Genomic DNA, 22,059 nt, shown 5'->3' with positions numbered 1-22,059 from the left:
CCCAGGAGGGAGGAGGGCAGCACCCTCAGGCCTGGGGGGCCCTGTCCATGCGTCCATGCAGCCGCCTCTGGTCCCGTGATAGCTCCCCTCCCCCTGCCCCAGGCCATCGGGTGGTAAAAAAGTTTCTTCTTTCTTGTTCATCCTGCATCCTGTTCCATCATGATTTGTCCGTCTAGTCAAAGCTATGGTTTATCCAGTGGTCATGGATGTGAGAGCTGGACCATAAAGAAAGCTGAGCACCGAAGAACTGATGCTTTTGGACTGTGGTATTGGAGAAGACTCTTGAGAGTCCCTTGGACTGCTAGGAGATCCAACCAGACCATCATAAAGGAGATCAGTCCTGAATATTCATTGGAAGGACTGATGCTGAAGCTGAAACTCCAATACTTTGGTCACCTGATGTGAAGAGCTGACTCACTGGAAAAGACCCTGATGCTGGGAAAGATTGAGGGCAGGAGGAGAAGGGGACGACAGAGGATGAGATGGTTGGATAGCACCACCATCTCAGTAGACATGAGTTTGAGCAAGCTCTGTCAGTTGGTGATGGACAGGGAAGCCAGGCGTACTGCAGTCCGTGGGGTTGCACAGAGATGGACATGACTTCGTGACTGAATAACAAAAATCCTAAAATTTTATTTGAAAAAAAAAAAAAAGAATATACTATTAGCTTTTTTAAAAAACCACCACTAATGATTTTAATCTTCTTAAGTTCCAAACGGGTCACAGCCCAGGAACTGAATGGCCAGCAGGCAGCTGGGTCAGAGAGGGTCCTAGAACCTCACTGGCAAGTGTGGGACCCACGCAGCATAAAGACCACACCGCGGGCAGCTAAGCATCCTCATGTTAAGGCTTCCCCTTCACCAGCTGCTAAAGGAGCGTTTAAGACGACTCCTCTAGACGGACGCACTGTGTGTTGACTTCCTTCAGTAACAGAAGTCACCCTGGCGTCCGAGCTAGAACTTCAGTAACAAGAGGAGGAAGGTGCTGGGTCAAGAAAGGAAGTGTGGCGTTTCACTGGAAGTGGAGCCCCAGTGTGTTGTGGGGCTCACCGTCCCGGTGTGATGTCAGCAGGGCCTGGCGGCGGGTTTGAAACCCAGCCAGGGAGAGGCACAGACTCCGTGCCCACCGTCCTCGGCACTGAGGGGGCAGCGGGTGGGGGCTGCAGAGCACTCACTCTGGGTCCTCCTCCACCCCCCCCCCCCAGGCATTTTGCTCACCTGAAGAAGAGAGTGAGTTTATGCCGAGCTCTGCTTGGAGCCTTGGATGAGATGGGGAGTGAAAGCGAGTTTTCCTCCCTCTGAAATATGCGTCCTCCCCGTGGCGAATGTTTTGAAATTGGGTGAAGCTAACGCGCAGGGAAGAGCACTGCTTCTGAGTGTCGAATCCCACCAGGTGCTGTAGACTTTGTGAGCTCGGGGTCCCCTCCCCAACCCGCTCCATCCCCACAGAAAGCAGGACCGGGGCGCAGGAAGCTGCCTCCAAAGGAGCCTGTGGTGATCCACCCACAGTGACGAGGCATGAATGAACGCCTGCCTGGATCAAGGTCCGCGTTCATCCATGACACCTGTGGTTGGGAGCTGGCGAAGGAAATGGCACCCACTTCAGTATTCTTGCCTGGAGAATCCCAGGGACAGAGGAGCCTGGTGGGCTGCCGTCTATGGGGTCACACAGAGTCGGTCACGACTGAAGTGACTTAGCAGCAGCAGCAGCAGCAGTGGTTGAAAGCCATCTGTCTTCACGGAGGAAAGAATTTTATCTGCCATCCTAAGACCCGGGCTACACTTGCCAGGAAGAGGAGGAAGGTTGGAAGCCTGAGGGAGCATCCATTCGGATAAGCCACGGCGCAACCTCAGCGCCAACCCGGCGTCTCCCGGTCAGAACCGCCTGGGTCTCCCTTTGTGCCTGGTGTGTAGCCTCCCAAGGAGGCGAGAGACACACAGCAGCTGGAGGCCCGCTTTGGACAGAGAGAGGGCACAGCCCTGCCCCTCCCAGAGCCTGACGAGTATAGAAAAAAGCACCTTCTGCTTATGGGATGCCTGTGTGAGCTCCCCAAACTCACCCTTCTTCATCCAGCTGTGTAACGGCTTAAAATTTAGTGTCTGGAGGCAAGTGCCTTTTTCTTTTTAATGTCAGTCTGTTGCTCACTAGGAAAGAAAGGATGGCCGTGCATTTCTGGGCAGTGTTGGGTTATCTTGGCTGAGGTCAAGCTGGAGACGGGGAGCGCGAGGGCGCAGAAGGGGGCCCAGCCGCGGGCGCCCGCTGGACGCCGCACGTCACACACCCTGTCTGTTTCAGATCATCGACAAGAGTAAAAGGGACCCCTCGGAGGAGATCGAGATTCTCCTGCGCTACGGCCAGCACCCCAACATCATCACCCTCAAAGACGTAAGTGCCCTCCGGCGCCCCTGCTGTCGCCGAGCTGTGTCTGTGCCCCGCCCCCGGAAGCCCCGTGGAAGGCCGAGCCGCTTGCCGCCAGCTCATCCGCCCTTCCTGGTGCCTCGGAGTCCGAGGCCGCTGCTGCCCGGGACCCGGGGTCACCTGGCAGCCGGGGGCCCGACCTGCTGGGCCGTTCATCATGTCCCATTGATGGCCCCCCACCTCCTCCCGGATTCCCGTAACCGGGCATGCAGTGGGGGAGAGGAGAGAGAACCCGCGAGGAGTCTAACCCGGCTGTGCTGTCTCTCACCGTCGTGGAGAGCGTGGAGCCCGTGAAGCGGGGCTTCAGCTCTGACGCTCCAGGTCCACGGCCCCGGCCAGCTTCCCTCTGTCCGTGTTGAGTGATGCGGGGTCCTTGTCCCTGGAAGAAGGACAGGGAGGGGGTGACCAGGCGCACTGGAGCCAGTCGGATGCTCCTGGCAGCGTCCATCCCGGCCGGGGAGTCAGAACGGGGAGCGCGCTGGCCTCCTCTCCGCCCCTGCCCTCCACCCCAGAGTGACCCCAGGGTCGTCAACCCAGAACCTCAAGATACTAGGACCCGCCCCTCGGTCTCCCCGGGGCCCTGTGAACGCCGGGCGGGCGTAAGAGGCCTTCCTGACGCCGGCTCAGTTCTGAGGACAGGCCTCTGTGAACAAAGCGTAAAGGGAAGCCCAGCCCCCAGGCGGCGCCGGCCTGCCCGGCCCCTCCCGGCGTGGCGCCCCCGTGCCCGCGGCCTGCCGGCGGGGCCCCTAAGCCGGGCGCGCTCTCGCCCGCCAGGTTTACGACGACGGGAAGTTCGTGTACCTGGTGACGGAGCTGATGCGCGGCGGCGAGCTGCTGGACCGCATCCTGCGGCAGCGGTACTTCTCGGAGCGGGAGGCCAGCGCCGTGCTGTGCACCATCACCAAGACCATGGACTACCTCCACTCACAGGGGGTAAGGCGCCCCGGGGCCGCGGGAGGCCGGGAAGCCGGCGCCCCGGGGGCGGGCCGCGGGAGGCCGGGAAGCCGGCGCCCCGGGGCCGCGGCCTCGGCACTTAGGAACCAGGCGGCCCGCCTTCCTCCCCAACCCCAGCCGTTCCTCATGGGCTGCCTGCGTGATTTCAGACGCACACAGCCTGAATCCAGGAGCTCGGTCAGATTTAAATTCACTGGGACCGATGACAGCGAAATCGTACTTCGGACTTGATGGTGGGGTGCTCCTCACTGTCCCGCCCCCACCGCCCAGGAGGCCGGTGATGAAATGACTGTGAGAGCTGAGATCGCAGCCCTCTAGGCTCCAGATCAGACCCATTTCACAGATGAGGAGACTGGAGCACAGAAGGGTTGAGGGTCTGGCCCAAAGCTGCACGCAGAGCCGGTTTCCTCCCAGCACCGTGCCTCCAGGCCCGCCCCCCTCCCCAGCCCCAGATTCCCCGCCTGGTCAGCAGCCCCTGGTAGGCCTGCACTGTTCCTCCACCAGCTGCACACGTGTGCCCTCTGAACAGGGCACTCTTCTGGGCCCCCACAGCGGCCGCTGTTTCCAGGATTAGTAAACCCTTCCCAGGACAGTCAGACTCCAGGGGCGGCCCTTCAGAGGGTGGTTTGGCAGACTGGCCTCTTTGCAAGAGGGGAGCTGGCATTGGGGTCTTTAGTCTCCTGGCCTCGCAGTCTCTGAAGCCTCACCGGCCGCCTGCCAAGGCTTTTTTTCATCTGCCTCCCCCGTCCTCTGTCTGGCCGTGAACAGCACAATGGAGACACTTGGGCCCCACGCCGGGTATGGGCACGCCACGAGTTCTCACAACGGGCCTCTGTCCCCTTCAGAAGAAGCCGCTTTGTGCCCTGAAGAGCTGAGCAGCCTCTGTGCTTTGAGGTGCCGCTGGCTCTGTCCCCTGGTGCTCAGAGCGCCCAGCCGCTCTCCGGGCACAGATGCAGCCTCGGGTTTCTGCCCCCTGGCCATGAGCACAGGATGGTGGCTGCTTGTCTGCACACCTGCTGGGGTAACCGGCACCTGCCCACGCTGGAATGTGGCCACACACGGCCAGCCTGTATCCTCAGAAATCCAAGTTCCCGACCACCAGTGGCGTCCCCGAGTGATGGCCCCAGGGGGCCCCCCTGATCCTGGACAGCTGCCTACTTATTTATTCATCCAGACACTCGCCATCCAAGAGGCTGAGGCAGTTGGTTGGTCCTTAGTTTTGAGCATCAGTGTAAGAGAAAGAGAAGGGGGAAGGACCTGCGGCGTTCACAGCATCCCAGCCAATGGCTTCCTGCCGCCAGACCCACCCTGAGGAAAGGGCTCCAAATGAGCGCTTGTCTTGCGAGGGCACCCCCACCTCTGCTTCTCGCCCCTGCTCCATCCCGGCCCCTGATTTAGGCGTGGCTCCTCCTGCGTCTCCAGGTTGTTCACCGGGACCTAAAGCCGAGCAATATCCTGTACGTGGACGAGTCTGGAAACCCCGAATCCATCCGCATCTGTGACTTCGGGTTTGCCAAGCAGCTGCGAGCCGAGAACGGGTTGCTTATGACCCCCTGCTACACGGCCAACTTCGTGGCCCCGGAGGTGAGAGGACCGCTGGGCCGGCGGGGGTCGGAAGGCCGCCCACGTGGGCCGCTGGTGTGGGCAGGGGCACCAGCGGGCAGGCAGTCAGCCGCTGATAGTGCTCAGACACCGCTATTTTAACATTTTCATTTCCTGTTTGTAAAACCTGTAATGTAGAATTGTCGTCGTGCTATAGACGATTTCGACCAAATCTGCTTACGTGCTAAGACTTGGTGAGAAGTGGGCATCTCAGGTCGCCACGGTGGTAAAGAACCCACCCGCCCATGCAGGAGACATAGAAGACTTGGGTTCCATCGCTGGGTCTGGAAGCTCCCCTGGAGGAGGAAATGGCAACCCATTCCAGGATTCTCGCCTGGAGAATCCCATGGACAGAGGAGCCTGGCGGGCTACGGTCCCCGGGGCTGCCCAGAGTCAGACAGGACTGAAGCGCGCAAGCACACAGCGAGAGCTAACGCGTTGGTCTCTCCTCACCTGGGAGGGGAGCCAGTGGGTCACCTGGGATCAGAAACCCACGCGCAGCTGCGCTGGGAGCGCGCGCCTGTGCACAGACCTTACGCCTGAATTCCAGCTCCAGGCTGTCTTCCACGACAGGCGCACTGGGGGCCGGGGGGTAGAACGTCACAGTTCTGCAGAGATTTGCAGATGAGGACCCGCGTGGATCCTGAGGGGCCCCCTCCGCCCTCGGCTCGGGGCCTCAGAGAACCACAGCAGCGCATCTTATAAGCACATTTTCCCCTTTCCCCGCTTCCAGGGGTCGTGCCCTATAGGCCCTGGAGTCCCTGATGCGTTTGTGAAGAAAAATCCAGCTTCTTGCTCTTTAGGAAACAGCCAAACCAGAGGCGCTGGTGAGAGCAAGACTAGTGCAGAGGAGGCTAACGATGCTGGGGAGTGAGGGGGTTGGGCGGGGCGGGGGGCGTCAGGAATGGAAACAAACCTCGGGTTCCCTGTGGATCCTTCTGGTTGCAGGTGAAGCTGCCCGAGCGTTTCTAGGCGGGCGCGGTGGCGGGTACCGCGCGTCGTAAGAGAGCCATGCTGACACCTAGTGGTCAGGCTGTGAACTGTCCGAGAGGCGGTGCGGGCAAGGTCTGCAAGCTGACCCCGGGGCAGTGGTCCCCGAGGAGGATGTCTGCGTGCCTGCCAGGATACGGATGGACGCGCAGCCCAGGCTGGCCTGTGGGGCCGATATTAGACTGTCTAGGTGATACCTGCGGCCCCTTTAAAAACAATCTGGTTCTATTCGATCAACATTACTGCGTTATTTGGTCGATGCTAATAATAATATAATTAAATAATAATAATGCGTTTGTGAAGAAAAATCCAGCTTCTTGCTCTTTAAGAAACAGCCAAACCAGAGGCGCTGGTGAGAGCAAGACTAGTGCAGAGGAGGCTAACGATGCTGGGGAGTGAGGGGGTTGGGCGGGGCGGGGGGCGTCAGGAATGGAAACAAACCTCGGGTTCCCTGTGGAGAACGGAACTATTTGGCCTTACAAATAGCTGTGAAAAGAAGAAAAGCGAAAAGCAAAGGAGAAAAGGAAAGATATAAGCATCTGAATGCAGAGTTCCAAAGAATAGCAAGAAGAAGTAAGAAAGCCTTCTTCAGCGATCAATGCAAAGAAATCGAGGAAAACAACAGAATGGGAAAGACTAGAGATCTCTTCAAGAAAATTAGAGATACCAAGGGAACATTTCATGCAAAGATGGGCTCAATAAAGGACAGAAATGGTATGGACCTAACAGAAGCAGAAGATGGTAAGAAGAGGTAGCAAGAATACACAGAAGAACTGTACAAAAAAGATCTTCACGACCCAGATAATCACGATGGTGTGATCAGTCATCTAGAGCCAGACATCCTGGAATGTGAAGTCAAGTGGGCCTTAGAAAGCATCACTACAAACAAAGCTAGTGGAGGTGATGGAATTCCAGTTGAACTATTTCAAATCCTGAAAGATGATGCTGTGAAAGTGCTGCACTCAGTATGCCAGCAAATTTGGAAAACTCAGCAGTGGCCACAGGACTGGAAAAGGTCAGTTTTCATTCCAATCCCAAAGAAATGCAATGCCAATGAATGCTCAAACTACCGCACAATTGCACTCATCTCACACGCTACTAAAGTAATGCTCAAAATTCTCCAAGCCAGGCTTCAGCAATACGTGAACCGTGAACTTCCTGATGTTCAAGCTGGTTTTAGAAAAGGCAGAGGAACCAGAGATCAAATTGCCAACATCCACTGGATCATGGAAAAAACAAAAGAGTTCCAGAAAAACATCTATTTCTGCTTTATGGACTATGCCAAAGCCTTTGACTGTGTGGATCACAATAAACTGTGGAAAATTCTGACAGAGATGGGAATACCAGACCACCTGACCTGCCTCTTGAGAAATCTGTATGCAGGTCAGGAAGCAACAGTTTGAACTGGACGTGGAACAACAGACTGGTTCCAAATAGAAAAAGGAGTGCATCAAGGCTGTATATTGTCACCCTGCTTATTTAACTTATATGCAGAGTACATCATGAGAAACGCTGGACTGGAAGAAACACAAGCTGGAATCAAGATTGCCGAGAGAAATATCAATAACCTCAGATATGCAGATGACACCCCCTTATGGCAGAAAGTGAAGAGGAACTAAAAAGCCTCTTGATGAAAGTGAAAGAGGAGAGTGAAAATGTTGGCTTAAAGCTCAACATTCAGAAAATGAAGATCATGGCATCCAGTCCCATCACTTCATGGGAAATAGATGGGGAAACAGTGGAAACAGTGTCAGACTTTATTTGGGGGGGCTCCAAAATCACTGGAGATGGTGACTGCAGCCATGAAATTAAAAGACGCTTACTCCTTGGAAGAAAAGTTATGACCAACCTAGATAGCATATTCAAAAGCAGAGACATTACTTTGCCGACTAAGGTCCGTCTAGTCAAGGCTATGGTTTTTCCTGTGGTCATGTATGGATGTGAGAGTTGGACTGTGAAGAAGGCTGAGTGCCGAAGAATTGATGCTTTTGAACTGTGGTGTTGGAGAAGACTCTTGAGAGTCCCTTGGACTGCAAGAAGATCCAACCAGTCCGTTCTGAAGGAAGTAAGCCCTGGGATTTCTTTGGAAGGAATGATGCTAAAGCTGAAACTCCAGTACTTTGGCCACCTCATGCGAAGAATTGACTCATTGGAAAAGACTCTGATGGTGGGAGGGATTGGGGGCAGGAGGAGAAGGGGACGACAGAGGATGAGATGGCTGGATGGCATCACTGACTCGATGGACGTGAGTCTGAGTGAACTCCGGGAGTTGGTGATGGACAGGGAGGCCTGGCGTGCTGCAATTCATGGGATCGCAAAGAGTTGGACACGACTGAGCAAGTAAAGTGAACTAAACTGAACTGAACTGAATAATAATATTAATGGTTTTAGTGATTATAGACTACCTTACGCTGATCTATTACTTTACCATTTACCAAACACTTTACCAGTATTTTTTGCTTTTATCCTCATATGCCGTATGGAATGGATGGGGTAGATACTATTAGCCACATTTCACAGATTCAAAACAAAAAAAAGAGAAACAGCCTCCATGGAAGGGACGTTGAAGATACTTAGCTAATGGAGATGAGAAGAGCTTGAACACTGACCCCTGGGCCTGTCCACACACCTCGGTGACTTAGCAACAATGCTGGAGGCTCCGTGCCCCAAGTACAGAGAACCTGGCCCTTGTGTCTAAGGAAATTGTACACAGCTCTCCAGACGCCACATTCGGCATAAAACCAGCGACCTGCAGTTTCCAGGAGCATCTGTGCTCTTTCTTTATTGTTATTCTCAATTGTTAGCATAGCAGAGGACTGCTCTCTTCTGAACTGGGTGATCCTGGGACACATGAAAATTCTCCCATCCTAACTAGTCCTCAGAAAATCAAACACAGACTTACCCAGTGACCAAGCAATTCCACCTCTGGGTGTAAACCCGAAAGAGTTGAAAGCAAAGGTAGGAATGGAAATCTGTCTGCGTGTCGACAGCAGCGTTATTCACAGCAGCCAGAAGGTGGAGACAGCGCAAGAGCCCATTGTGGAAGAATGGCTGAGCGGGGTGCTAGCCAGCCTCTAAAAGGAGGGAGGGCTTCCCCGTGTCCATCGTGGAAGAACGGCTGAGCGGGGCGCTAGCCAGCCTCTAAAAGGAGGGAGGGCTTCCCCGTGTCCATCGTGGAAGAACGGCTGAGCGGGGTGCTAGCCAGCCTCTAAAAGCAGGGAGGGCTTCCCAGGCGGCGCTAGTCGCAAAGAACGTGCTGCCAATGCAGGAGACACAAGAGACTCCGGTTCCATCCGGAAGATCCTCTAGAGAAGGAAATGGCAGCCCGCTCCAGTGTTCTTGCCGGGAGAATCCATGGACAGAGGAGCCTGGTGGGCTGCAGTCCATGGGGTTCAAAAGACTCAGACACGACTGAGAGACGAAGCAAAAGGACAGAAATCCTGTCCCAGGTCACAGCGTGGATGAACCCCGAGAACACGGTGTTAAAAGTGTGATAAAGAAAAACACAATGACGTGATTCCCCTCACACGAGGGACCTAGCGTCATCACATCATAGAGACAGAAAGTAAAATCGTAGTTCCCGGGGCTGGGGGAGGGGAGCGGGAGCTGTTTCTTGGGGACAGAGTTTCAGTTTTTCAAAACAAGATGAGTTCTGTCAAGGGAAGGTGGTGTGAATGTATCTGAAGCCACTCAACCACTCCTAAAAGTGGGGAAGCTGGGAGTGTTGTGCCAAGTGTATTTTGTGAGAGAAATTAAAACCTAGACAGCATATTAAAGGCAGAGATATCACTTTGCTGACAAAGGTCCATCTCGTCAAAGCTCTGGGTTTTCTAGTAGTTGTGTGCAGATACGAGAGCTGGACCACAAAGAAGGCTGAGCACCAGAGAACTGATGCTTTCAAACTATAGCGTGGGAGAAGACTCTTGAGAGTCCCTTGGACTACAAGGAGATCACAGCAGTGAATCCTAAAGGAAATCAATCCTGAATATTCATTTGGAAGGACTGATGCTGAAGCTGAGGCTTCAATACTTTGGCCACCTGATGTAAAGAGCCAACTCACTGGAAAAGACCCTAATGCTGGAAGGATTTAGGACAGGAGGAGAAGGGAACGACAGAGGGTGAGATAGCTGGATGGCATCACTGACTCGATGGACAAGAGTTTGAGCAAGCTCCGACTTGCTGGTGGTGAAGATGGTGAAGGACAGAGAAGCCTGGCACGCTGCAGTCCATGGGGTCACAAACAGTCAGACGCGACTAAGCAACTGAATGACGAACTTCAGTCGTGTCCAACTCTAGCGACCCCATGAAGTGTAACCCACCTGCCTCCTCTGTCCATGGAATTCTCCAGGCAAGAACACTGGAGGGGGTTGCCATGTCCTTCTCAAGGGATCTTCCTGACCCGGGGATTGATCTGCACCTCTTATGTCTCCTGCGCTGGCAGGCAGGTTCTTTACCACCAGCACCACCTGGGAAGCCTAAATAGATTTTACTATGCTAAAAATAATTCTGCCTTTTTCCCCCCACACCACATGACTTGCAAGATCTCAGTTCCCCAACCAGGAATTGAATCTGGGCCACCACAGTGAAAGCCCGGGGTCCTAACCACGAGGCCACCAGGGAGCTCCCCAAACTCTTCTTCCTCCAAAGTTAAATGTCCCCTTTTCCATGTTCGTCAAGAGCCAGGGCTCTCTGTGCGCGCTGGTCTTGGGGGAATCCTACTGTGGGAAATTGGGGTTGGCTTTGAAGTAGTACACGATGGTCTCACTGAAGACTTCCCCCACCGCCCCCCATGCCCCACCCCCCACCTCCATCCCCTACCCCCACCTCCATCCCCTACCCCCACCTCCACCGGCCTTATGGTCCCATCAGAGCAACACGCTTTGAACTTGAACTCCTCTGCCCAGCGCTGATGTGCATCTGCTCTCCCCGCAGGTCCTGAAGCGGCAGGGCTACGACGCGGCATGTGACATCTGGAGCCTGGGGATCCTGCTCTACACCATGCTGGCGGGGTAATGCAGCCCGTGTGGGGGCCACTTGGGCCCCCGCTCAGGCCAGGAGCTCAGGCCCGGGGCCCGGTGGATGGTTAGAGGGCGGGGGCAGGAAGTTTAGCACTGCCTGTCGTTCAGGGGTGTCTCTGGAATTAGGGAGCTGGAGCTGCAGGGCTCAGCTCACCCACAGAACCCCAAGCCTCAGACCATGAGGCCACTGTCAACTCTGGACTACGCACCCTCTGGAAAGGTCACATCTTTGCTTAGAAACGTCTCCTCGAGCCAGGAAGCCGGCAGGTGGCCCCGGGCTCCAGCGCACAGACTCACCCTCACTTGCTCTGCTCCTGGGGGAATCCTGCCCTGAGCCCCTCACTGCCCTCACTTTTGACTGAGAGGAGGACACTGTGGATGCTGAAGACTCCTTCCAGCCAGGAAGGCCTGGAATCCAAGGATCCCCTAGTGGCCAGCGGCTTAAACGTTATTAGACACTTGGGTGGCGGGGCAGGCGAGATGTCTAGGTCATCCAGTCCTCTTTACTGGGCAAAATGGAGAAAAGGGCCTCGTAGGAGTGATCGAGGATGGCCTGCTTCTTGTGTGGCCTCAGTGGCGCGCTTCCCAGTGAGTTGGGGGCGGTGTCCAGTGGAGGGGGAGCCCGGGTGGCCTGCCGTCTATTTCCGGTGCCCCTCTTGGTGGTCCTTCCGGGGCTCGCTTTGCTGATACTTAACTAGGAGCACAGAGCTGCCACGGAACGGAGTGCTGTTAGAATCACACGCGAGTCCTTTCCAAGGAAGGCTACGCTGACCCGCCCTGGTTTACGTGAGGGGTGGCAGGAAACATCTGTCCCACGTTAGGTATGCGCAAGAAGTATTCACACTCGGTGCGTCTCTGCACTCCGCTGCTATAGTGTATCGTGCTGCCCATTTCCAACTGAGCCTCAAAAAATTAATTTGTCAAAGAACCCAGTGTTGGTAATACATCAACCATGGGTCTCTCAGACTTCAAATCCCAGGCTCCCATCCACTATGCCACCCTGTCGCCATGGAAACCATATCTCGGGGAAACCGCTGTGCCCCTCTGTCACCAGGGAAGCCGGAGATGGTCCTGGAGGCCTCATCTTTGAGTTTGCATTTTCATTTGCCCTGTCAGCCTTTAGCACTGGCCAGCAGGGAAAAGAGACACAGCAGGAAGGAGTCAAGTGCACTCTGCCATGAATCTTGGATTTGGAGCATGATGAGAAAGGAAAGAATGATTGCTTTTACCACAGAGAGGCACAGCGAGCTTTGCCGCAGATTGTAGAATGGAAGCTCACCACGAATCTCTCATCACACAGATTCACCCCTTTTGCAAATGGGCCGGACGACACCCCCGAGGACATCTTGGCAAGGATCGGCAGTGGAAAGTACGCCCTTTCCGGGGGAAACTGGGACTCCATCTCTGACGCGGCCAAGGTGAGCTCTCTGCCTGGCGCCCTCACCGCCCTGGGGTGGAGATTCTGCAGGAACGGCTCCGAGGAAGCTAGAGGATACTTCTCATGCAAATGACTTAGATATTTTGTACTCAGAGACTTTGTACGCCTTTCAGATAAAAAAAAATAATTATTTTCGCAAAAATATTTCATAGCCCTTTTCACATTTTCTGTAGTCTTGTGTATTAGAGTTCTTCGGGGACACAGAACAGGGTGTGCATGTACAGAGAGACTGAGATGGAGGGAGGTCTGTTTCTATGGAATCGTGGAGGCTGGTAATGGTTAAGTCCAAAATCTTCAGGGCAGGCCAGAAGCCTGGAGGCTCAGGGAGACATAGAAGTTGCCACTCTCGTCCAAAGCTGTCTTCTGGCAGAATCTCCTCTTCCTTGGGGACGTCAGTCTTTTTTCACTTAAAATCTTCAACTGGTTGGATGAGGCCCACCCACATCATGGAGAAGTTGATGGATTTAAATGTTAATGTCACTTTCACAGAAACATCTAGGCCAGTGGGCTTCGTTTCTGTTAGGTTTTTGCCTTGCCACCTGGCTCGTTGGGATCTTAGTTCTCCATCCAGGGATCGAACTGGGGCCCTCAGCAGTGAAAGCGCAGAGTCCTAACCACTGGCCCATCAGGAAATTCCCAACTGTGAGGGTTTGTTTTTTTTTTTTTTTTAATTTTATTTAGCTGTGTTGTCTCAGTGGCAGCACTCGGGGTGTTCTGTCATGGTGCACGGTCTCCCTGGTTGCAACGTGCAGGCTCCAGAGCACACGGGCTTCAGTAGTCGAATCTCAGGGGCTTACTTTCTCTGCAGCAGGTGGGGTCTTAGTTCCCTGACCAGAGATCGAACCTGTGCCCCCTGCATTGCAAGGATTCTTAACCACTGGACCACCGGGGAAGTCCCTGTGAGGTCTTGAGCAAGTCAATAAAGTTCTCCCAACTTTTCATTTTTACACCTGAAAATGGGAAGAACAATCCTTCTAGGAAATATTTGTCTCAAGAAGTTACCAAGACTAGTGTCAGCAAGTGTAAAAGGGCTTTGGGTTTCTCTGCAGAAGGAGTTGCTTGAAGGTGTACGGTATTTCTTCAGTGTGGTTGATGACCACAAGTTCTGTTAAGCGAAGCAACTTCACACTGGGCAGAGACTCTAACTGACTTCATTTCGTTTTGGAACGAGGTGGGAACACCACAGCAGGAGAGCAGGCTGGTGGAAAGCCACGGATTCACCCCGGGGCCCGTCCTCGGGCACGTGGTGAACAAGTGGACACGTCACATCTTCCCCTGCAACACAGCGGCGTCACATTCAGCCCCCTCCCCCAAGGACGGTCCTGATGACTCGCAGGAGTAGGTGCTTCAAGTGTGTGAAAACAGTCTCATGAATTCCATAGTTGTAACCATACTTGTGTGTACACACATTTGCCTGTATTACAACATGTTAATATAAAGACGAGCTCAGTCTTTAAACCCATTTTAGTTTTTGTTGTTATTATTTTATAATCAAAGAAGAAAATCATCTCTATGGAACATGAAACCTTTGAACACATATAATGGCGACCAGACCATCAGTTCCATAGTTGGCAATTATTTGCAGCAAATGCTGTACCAAATGTGTGTGGCGTTGAGGACAGTAACATTTCACTACATGTCATGAAATGTGACCAAAGACATTGTGATTGGTTTGTAGCTGTGGGGTAGTCCTTATTTCAGTTTCTCCCTTGGGAAGATTATCATTTTGACTCAGTATTGCAGTAATTTACATGCACTATTGAACATCTCCACATTTGATTTCTCTTTAGATGTGAAATCTTTCCTACAATAGAAACCTGGAGTGGGAATTCCCTAGTGGTTAGGACTCCATGCTGTCACAATCAAGAGCTCGGGTTCTATCCCTGGAAACTAAAATTCCACAAGCCACTCAGCCCAGCCAAAAAAATTAAAAATAGGGGGCACCCACCATGTTGATGCTGGTTAAAACTTGTTTTTCTAAAATTCACCTTCTTACAAACCTGAAAGCAAATGTTTGACCCCAGATGCAGAGAGTCACTCCCAGGACAATGGTGAGGCTTTGCTGTGACAGGGAGGAGGGGGACAGGGAGGAGGGGGACAAGGAGGAGGGGGACGGCTTCGAGCAGGGGCAGCCCTCACCCCCACCCCCCTGCTCACCCTCCCCCGCAGGACGTCGTGTCCAAGATGCTCCATGTGGACCCTCACCAGCGCCTGACGGCAGTTCAGGTCCTCAAACACCCTTGGATCGTCAACAGGGAGCACCTGTCCCCAAACCAGCTCAGCAGACAGGACGTCCACCTGGTGAAGGTACCACCCGCAGTCCCGTCGATGGGAGGGGGACTTCCTGCCTGGTTAACCCCCAGGGGTCCTGGGTACGGGAGGGGAACCAGGAACCAGCACAGACAGGTGTACCCCACACCTGCGGCCACGTACCAACTCTGACGAAGGGGCGACTTCTGGACAGCTTCATTACGTGTGTGTGTCTGTGTGTCAGAGAGACAGACAGACAAGGGAGAGAGAGGAGACAGGCTGAGGGCCCCGTACCAGGCCAGGCGCCAGGCCCACTGCTCTGGACCTGAGCTCTGCAGGCGCCTCTGTAAACCCCAGACCGCACACAGCTGAGGGTTCACCAGATGGCTGTCACTGCCCAGCTCTGTGTCACAGCACAGAAACACCGCGGATGGCACCTGAGTGGTCAGTGAGTTGCAGGAAGAGCTTGTTTACACCAGGCAGCGGCCGGCGTTTGCGGACCCCTGCCCCTCCCCGGCCCTCTGCAGCCAGCCTTTCCCGGTAGCTCACCCACCACCACGCCCCGCTGGCATGGCCTCTTAGCTTAGGGCATCTCGAGGCCCTGGGAGCCGTGCAAGAAGCCCTGGACGATGGGTGAGCCCAGAGCAGCCGCGCCCACGGAGCTCAGGGAGGACGGTCGAGGGGCTCCTGCTCGGGGGTCTAGAGGCCCCGCCCCATGGATTCGCTGCCCCTTTCGTCCTTGTCTTGCAGCAGGCCCGCACTGCCTGCCTCTTCTGACCTTGTGGGGCAGCCATCATTTCCAGGCCACTGCACTGCGGCTGTGTGTCATTGAACCTACGAACGGCCGGGCAGTGGCTGCCTGTCACCCCGCTGGTGACGCTCCGGCCCCTGTGGTGCAGCCCGGACAGACGGCCGGCGTCCAGAGGACCCGGGGGTCCACACGGCGAGGACAGGGGGTCCCGCCCACGGGCTGTTCTCCGGAGGGCTGAGGCCCCAGTGCTCCTGGTAGCCGGCGGAGGCTGACCCCGCCTTATCGGCGCTGCTGGTGTGACACGGGGCACTGCGGCCCAGTCCTGCTCCTCGGGGCAGCCTGGCCCGTCTCTCACGGGCCTGGCCAGAGAGGCCCGCACCCGTCTGCAGGGAGCCCTGTGTCCCGGTGGGACCCTCCTCCGGGTGGGGTGCGCTGCCCCGGCCGCGCAAGGACAGGGGCTCCTGTGAGGAGCCGCCCAGCTGGTTAGAGCTGCTCCCGTAGCGGCCACGGCCCCCAAGTGGGTCCCAAGCCCTCAAAACGGGCAGAGCTGGGGGCCAACGGGCTCAGCCATTGCCAGGAGGGCACCCCAGGGACCCGGCAGGATGGGCGTCAGGAGGCCTCCCCCGGGGGCACTGGACGGTGGGCCTGGGTCCCTGCGTCACTGCGCAGGGGCAGGTCTGCGTCACTGCGTCACTGCGCAGGGGGCGGGTCTGCGTCACTGCGTCACTGCGCTGGCGGTGGGTCTGCGTCCCTGCGCTGTTCACGGTGGGCGGTGGGTGGGTGGACACGGCACTCAGAGCCCCAGCCAGGTGTCTGAGTGCGCCGGCCCGGGTCCTGACGGAGGGCCTCCCGGCCGCCCAGGCTCAGCGAGCCCGCCTCCCCCTCTGTTTGCAGGGAGCCATGGCTGCCACCTACTTCGCTCTCAACAGAGCCCCTCAGGCCCCGCGGCTGGAGCCCGTGCTGTCGTCCAACCTGGCCCAGCGCCGGGGCATGAAGAGACTCACGTCCACGCGGCTGTAGCCAAGCCCCGCGCCTTCTCCTGCAGCCCGGAGAGGATCGGACGGTGACCCCCCGGACGCGCGGCCAGGACGACCTGCCCCCTCCGCCCCCGCCAACCAGACGGAGTCCTTCCTGCACCCCTGACCGTGCCGAGAACCCGGGGGCTCCTCCCGGCCCGTGAGCCTTGCACATGGCTTGTGTTTCTGTGGAGAGATGGCTCCTCCAGCTGTAAAGTCAGCAACCTGGTCCCACCTCCGGCACACGCAGCCTGGATGTCACCGCGAGGAGGGGGCGGTTCCCGGCCCCTGCGCTCGGCCTGTGCCCGCGGCTGAGTGACCGGCGGGTGGACGCCTGGTCCCTCCGAATGAACCAAAGAGCCCTTGTCTCCTCCAACCCCCGCCCCCCGCTTGGACCGACACCCCGCCTTCTCTCCTGTTGCAGAGCTGGGGAGGGGCGAGGAAACCTCAGAACCAGTGGCCGCGTTTCACAAGCATCGCTGGTGTCCTCTCGCCCGGGAAGGAGCCAGCCGAAGCCTGTGCCCCCTGACGAGGACCGGGGACTGGCGGAGGGCTGCTCCACTCCTGTCCCGAACTTGCGAGAGGTCCTGGGCTCCCCCGAGTGCCGGCTCTCCCTTTCCTGGTCCGTGGAAGCGCCGCGGTGGCCGCCGGAAACCCCGAGCCCGGTTGCCTCCATCCGCCCTCTCTCTGTTCCCCTGGAGACCTCTGCCGCGCCCCCGCCCCGCCCGCGAGAGAGGCCAGCAGCAGGATGCTCGCAGAGGGCAGGGGGGCCCTTTGTGGAAGCTGTGCTTTTGTGCCGTGTGTTGTGTTTCTGTCGCACAGGGCTGTTCTCAGCTGAAGCGTCAGGGATGTTTAATGTCTCTGCTGGGCGTGTGCACGCGGGAGTGGGCGTCGTCCGGCAGCGCTGGGCCCCCCTGCACTCAGGCGGGGACGGCGCGCCTGTTTTCAGCCAGGTTCTCACCTAGAAGACAGGATTTAAAAGTCACTCTGGCACTCAACCCCAAAATCAACGAATGCCGCACTCTAAAACTATAGCTCCCTATCTCTGTCTAATGGTCTTCAGACCTTAAAATATAAGCATATTGGTGAAGCTTTAATTATTCCACGAGGCTTTTTTTCCCCCTCAGAACCACGCTGAATGAAAAGGTGGGAACAGATCCCTGTACCTGTTTTCCCACAAAACCCTTTCAGGCATTTCTCATATTTCTCAATAGAAAGTGCTTTTTCCCCGAGGCTCAAGAGACTTTTACCCGCAAGGGTTTTGTCTTAGGTCAGAACGGTTTCACCTGTTATTGGACACTTAAGCAAACCCGCGTGGCCCCAGGTCACAGGTTTTGTCCTCCCGGAAATCAACCATGATCGTTTGTATCTTGTTTGCTGCACAGAGAACGTCCGGCCCACCTGCTCCTGGGCCTTTGTCCTGGGCTTGTGGGCAGGTTCGTTCACTTGCTTCGGAGTCGGAGCCTTGCGATGGAGGGAGAGAGAAGGCCGAAGAGGTGCAGCGCTGGGAGGGGGTCGGCGTGTCCTCTGAGCGGCCCGTTGGCTCGGCTCGCCTGCGTGCAGCCCTCCACTCTCACCTCTCAGAGCGCCTGGCTCTGCGGACCCCGTCCCTCTCCCCCCCCCCCGCCCCCAGCCGACGTGGCTGTCCGTGCAGCGCCCCCCCCCCCCCTCGGAAACGAGGCTTTCTGCACAAAGTCCGCCGGGAGAAGTCAAGAGCCCATTTTCAACTGAACTTGCGGAAATCTTGAGTGAAGCGGCCCACGGCTGGGCCTTCTGGCCCGCGGGCGGGGTGTGAGTGCAGGTGTGGCCGCTGCTTCGCAGGGCGTGTGCGCCTGGAGTGGCCGCCCGCAGGCTAACCGGCTGCCCTGCCCCCTCACAGAGCCAGACACCGCCCACCCCCCCATAGAAACCGCAGATGCGCAGCCCTGGATCACAGGCCTCCCGCCCAGCCGCACCCTCTGGGGTGCCCACTCTAGACTCAACACTCTGCCCCCTCTACTTTAAGAGAAACACCTGACTCGCAGCCGCCCCCTCCCCGAAAGCTCTGCGCCCCCGTGTCAGAGCAGCGGAGAGTGGGCTTTCCCGTGTTCCCCAGGTCGGGCCGTCTGGGATCCCAGACCCCCCTGGCTGTTAGGAAGGCCGTCGGTCTGTGAGCGGTTGTAGCACTGATGGAGCCAGTGTGTTCACCGGGGTGTCGTCCTCCCCCCACCCCCCCCGGGGTCCCCTCACCTTCCCAGCCCCGCCCCCGCAGGAGGATCTGATTTGCACTCTTCTCTGCCCGCATGGGCTGACCCCCGCGCCTCTCCAAGGGCGGTGGGGTTCTAGCTTGGAGGGGGCGCTGAGCTGCTGAGAGCTCAGGCCGCCCGGGAAGGGACCTGCGCTCGCCCCGCCGCCAGCACTTTGCGCCCCAGCCCGCGTCCGTGTTTACAGGGAACTCTCGAGCTCACGCTTTATATTTTATGTTGGAGATGGGCGGCCACCCTACGGTATTTATTACGCTTTCCAGACTTTCTGAATAGGTTTTTTTAATAAACACGGGTTTTATGAAGTGTACTATTTTTCTAGCACAGCTCTGACACTGGCCTCTCTGCACTGTTACGGGTGATGGTCTGCAGGTCTGCAGGTGAGCGTCTCGCCTCCCTGCCTCTTGCCCTCCTGCCAGCCTCTGCCGCTGCCCCCGGCCTCCTCTCGTCCTGGGGGCTGGTAGTGTGGCTGCATCTGTGCACGTGTAGGTGTGAGTGCTGAGTGTGTGTACATGTGTGTTTGTGAGTGCACGACGCCCTGGGCAGCTGGGCAGGAGACAGTGGACAGTTGTGTTGGAGTGAAGCAGGCCTGGGGTGGGGGGCGGCGGGCTGCTGGTCTCCATCCCCACGGTCTCCCCTGGGTGCCTCCACGTGCCACTTCCTGCCCATCTTTTCTTTGTACAGAAATAAAGCAAGAAGCTACGCTGTTGGTCATCAGCTCTCCAACCTCATTTCTTCTTCCCTCTTGGTGAGTTCCTCACCTGCGTGTGTCAGCAGGCAGGACACACACACACACCTCTCTGCAGCCAGACCGCCCCCCTTGACACACACAAGTACACACACACCTCTCTCTGCAGGCTGGGGCACCCCCGCCCCCAACACACACACAGACACACACACCTCTCTCTCTGCAGGCCAGACCGCTTCCCCCCGACACACACAGAAACGCATACTTCTCACTCTGGAGGCCAGACCACCCCCCCGACACACACATGTACACACACATCTCTCTTTCTGAAGGTCGGACCACCCCCCCCCCCCGACACACACACAGGCACACACACACCTCTGTCTGCAGGCCGGGCCACCCCCTCGACACACACACACACACATTTTCAGGGCTGCTTCCCCAGCAGCAGAGGGGTCCCTCCTGAGGGCCTTCAGGCAGGAGGCGCACTAGCTTTCAGGGCCTGCGGTAACACACAAGGAGATCTTGGAGGCCCCAGAGGGTGCTCAGAAACCTCCCCCTGGAGGAGACTGAGTTGGAGAGGGCAGCTCGCATGCATGCTGTGTTGCTGTGTGACAAGCCCTCGTGGCCAGGGTGTCAAGCAGTCCCCTGGGGAGTGGTTCCGGCGGTCATAAGTCCGAGGTGGGCCCACAGAGTGAAGGCAGGGCCGTGGACCTCCTGGGGCCTCCGGGAGGCTCCAAGCCCCACCGTGTGCAGTTTCTGAGGTGCCCGTACTCCCCGGCTCCCGGTCCCTCCCTGCAGCCTCAGAGCTGAGTCCACCATCCTCCCAGCTGCCCCCTCCTCCTCCCTGAGAACCCAGGATGTGCTCCCCACTGTGAGGGCAGCTGACAGCAGCCCGAACTGCACCTGCAGTCTCAGCCCCTCTTTGCCTCAGGGCCAGCCCGTGACATCCCAACATCCTGTCTGCCGGGCGGGCAAAGGTCAGCCTGTGTGTGGATCGCAGGCAATTGCAACATCTGGGCTCTGCTTCTCAGGAGCTGACGAGTTACCTACCACAGTCTCAGGGACATGGCCCGGATAGGAGACTCAGGGTCAGGACCCCCTCCCCAGAGCCCACATCAAGACCTCGTGTCCGTCAGTCCCTGCCCCCCGCCAGGTCTCTCCGGGGTAGGGGGCATGGCCCAGGCCAAGGGCGCACACAGGGGCTGTGTCTCTGCAAGGCCAGACTTTGGAAACCCCAGGCCTCCGCTAAGGGCTGCAGGCAAACTGCCATCCTTTGCCCAGGTCAGGGCAGTTCTGTGCCCCGGCTGTGTGCTGTCCGTGAGCGTCAGCTCTGTGACTGCTCACACGTGAGCAGATGAGCAAGGCCAGGGGTCCACCCTCCCCAACACCAGCGGCTCCGGTCTGTACACACTGTCCTCACTTGTCACCCGTGAGACCGGCAGAAGGGCTGGGCCGGGCGGGGGCGGTCTGTGGCCTTAGCTCACCAGACTTCCTGGTGACCCTCAACCACCAGAGCACGTACCTTCTGTAGGATGAGAAATAGGCCTGCAGACGCCTTTCCTGCAGAATATCCCGTCAATACTCTCCAGTCCTGCTTGTCACTTGTCCTAAGCACCACCAACCAGGCCAGTAGGCGTATCTGCTTCCCAAGACCCTGGGACCTGAGGTGGGTGAGGGAGACTTGGGCCTGGGCCCCCAGTTTCCAGGGCACCCCCAGGCCACCCAGTTCTGGGCCCCAGCAGATCCCGGCATTCATCCGCTCTGAGACCTCCCAGGTGATGAGTCCCGCTTGTGGATGAGGCCAGAAACCAGGCAGTGCGTGACCCGGGATCCCAGGTCAGACGCCGGGCGTGGGGTCCTGCTCTGCCGAGGGGTCCTGCTCTGCCGCTCAGGTGGCCAGCCAGACATGGCCCTGCCCCGGGGATTGGCCTCCTGGGCCGGACGCCGGACGAGGGCGCCTCCCTTCCCGGGAGGGCACCCACTCCCTCTGCTTGTCCGTGCTTTGACACAGTCGCGGTCATCTCATCACTGACGCGAGGACACACGGACTCAACACATGGTCCCCCGTGCAGAGTCGCTGAGTCAGAGCTCTTCTGAGCTGGGACCTCACGCCCGTAGAGGTCCTGAGAGGTTCCGAGCCGTGGGGCAGGGCCCACCTCTCGTGAAGCTGAGCTTCCAGCAGGCGCGCAACAGGAACGCAAACTGCAACAGGAATTAAACCAGTAACAACACACCGCAGCAGCCTCCCGGAGGCCAGCTCTGCAGACGGGCAGCTGCGCTGTCACTCAGGAGGGGACTCAAAGTGGAGGCCTTGAGATGTGCGGGGTCCTCGCAGACACAGATCTTATCAACCTTTCAGTGTCGAGCCGGTGACTTTCGAGTTTTATTTAGTTGATTCCCCAACACTGGCTCTAATTCAGGATCTAAAATCAACAGCCCTCCTGTATGACACGTGTCCAATTCGGGTGTGTGTTTGTCACTTTACAGTGACTAGGATAAACATCACATAAACATTTGGCAGGGAAACAATTTTTAATATGCTATTTTCATCGCATCTGAGCTTAGGCAAGAGAGTCACGATTTCCAAATCGTAGGTGTGGTCTCAGCTCAGAAACAGCACTGTTGGCGGTGAGTTCCGTAATTTCGGTGTTTCCCACAAATCTTATCACACAGGGTTTCTTTCCTGGG

General features: G+C 57.0%; 1 protein-coding gene across 3 annotated transcripts in view; it reads left to right on the top strand.

The window, feature by feature from the left end:
- RPS6KA2 (ribosomal protein S6 kinase A2) overlaps positions 1–19,397 on the top strand; it is a 224,629-nt gene extending 205,232 nt beyond the window's left edge. For all 3 annotated transcript variants that reach the window (XM_018053462.1, XM_018053461.1, XM_018053460.1), the window contains exons 15-21: positions 2,296–2,385; positions 3,193–3,351; positions 4,795–4,956; positions 10,897–10,973; positions 12,283–12,400; positions 14,590–14,727; positions 16,316–19,397. In XM_018053462.1, the coding sequence (XP_017908951.1) occupies positions 2,296–2,385; positions 3,193–3,351; positions 4,795–4,956; positions 10,897–10,973; positions 12,283–12,400; positions 14,590–14,727; positions 16,316–16,441 (870 nt within the window). In that variant the 3' untranslated portion in view covers positions 16,442–19,397. The remainder of the gene's footprint in view (positions 1–2,295; positions 2,386–3,192; positions 3,352–4,794; positions 4,957–10,896; positions 10,974–12,282; positions 12,401–14,589; positions 14,728–16,315) is intronic.

This window comes from Capra hircus, chromosome 9, assembly GCF_001704415.2.
Source record: "Capra hircus breed San Clemente chromosome 9, ASM170441v1, whole genome shotgun sequence".
NCBI lineage: Eukaryota > Metazoa > Chordata > Mammalia > Artiodactyla > Bovidae > Capra > Capra hircus.
This window is presented reverse-complemented; position numbering and strand designations above follow the sequence as displayed.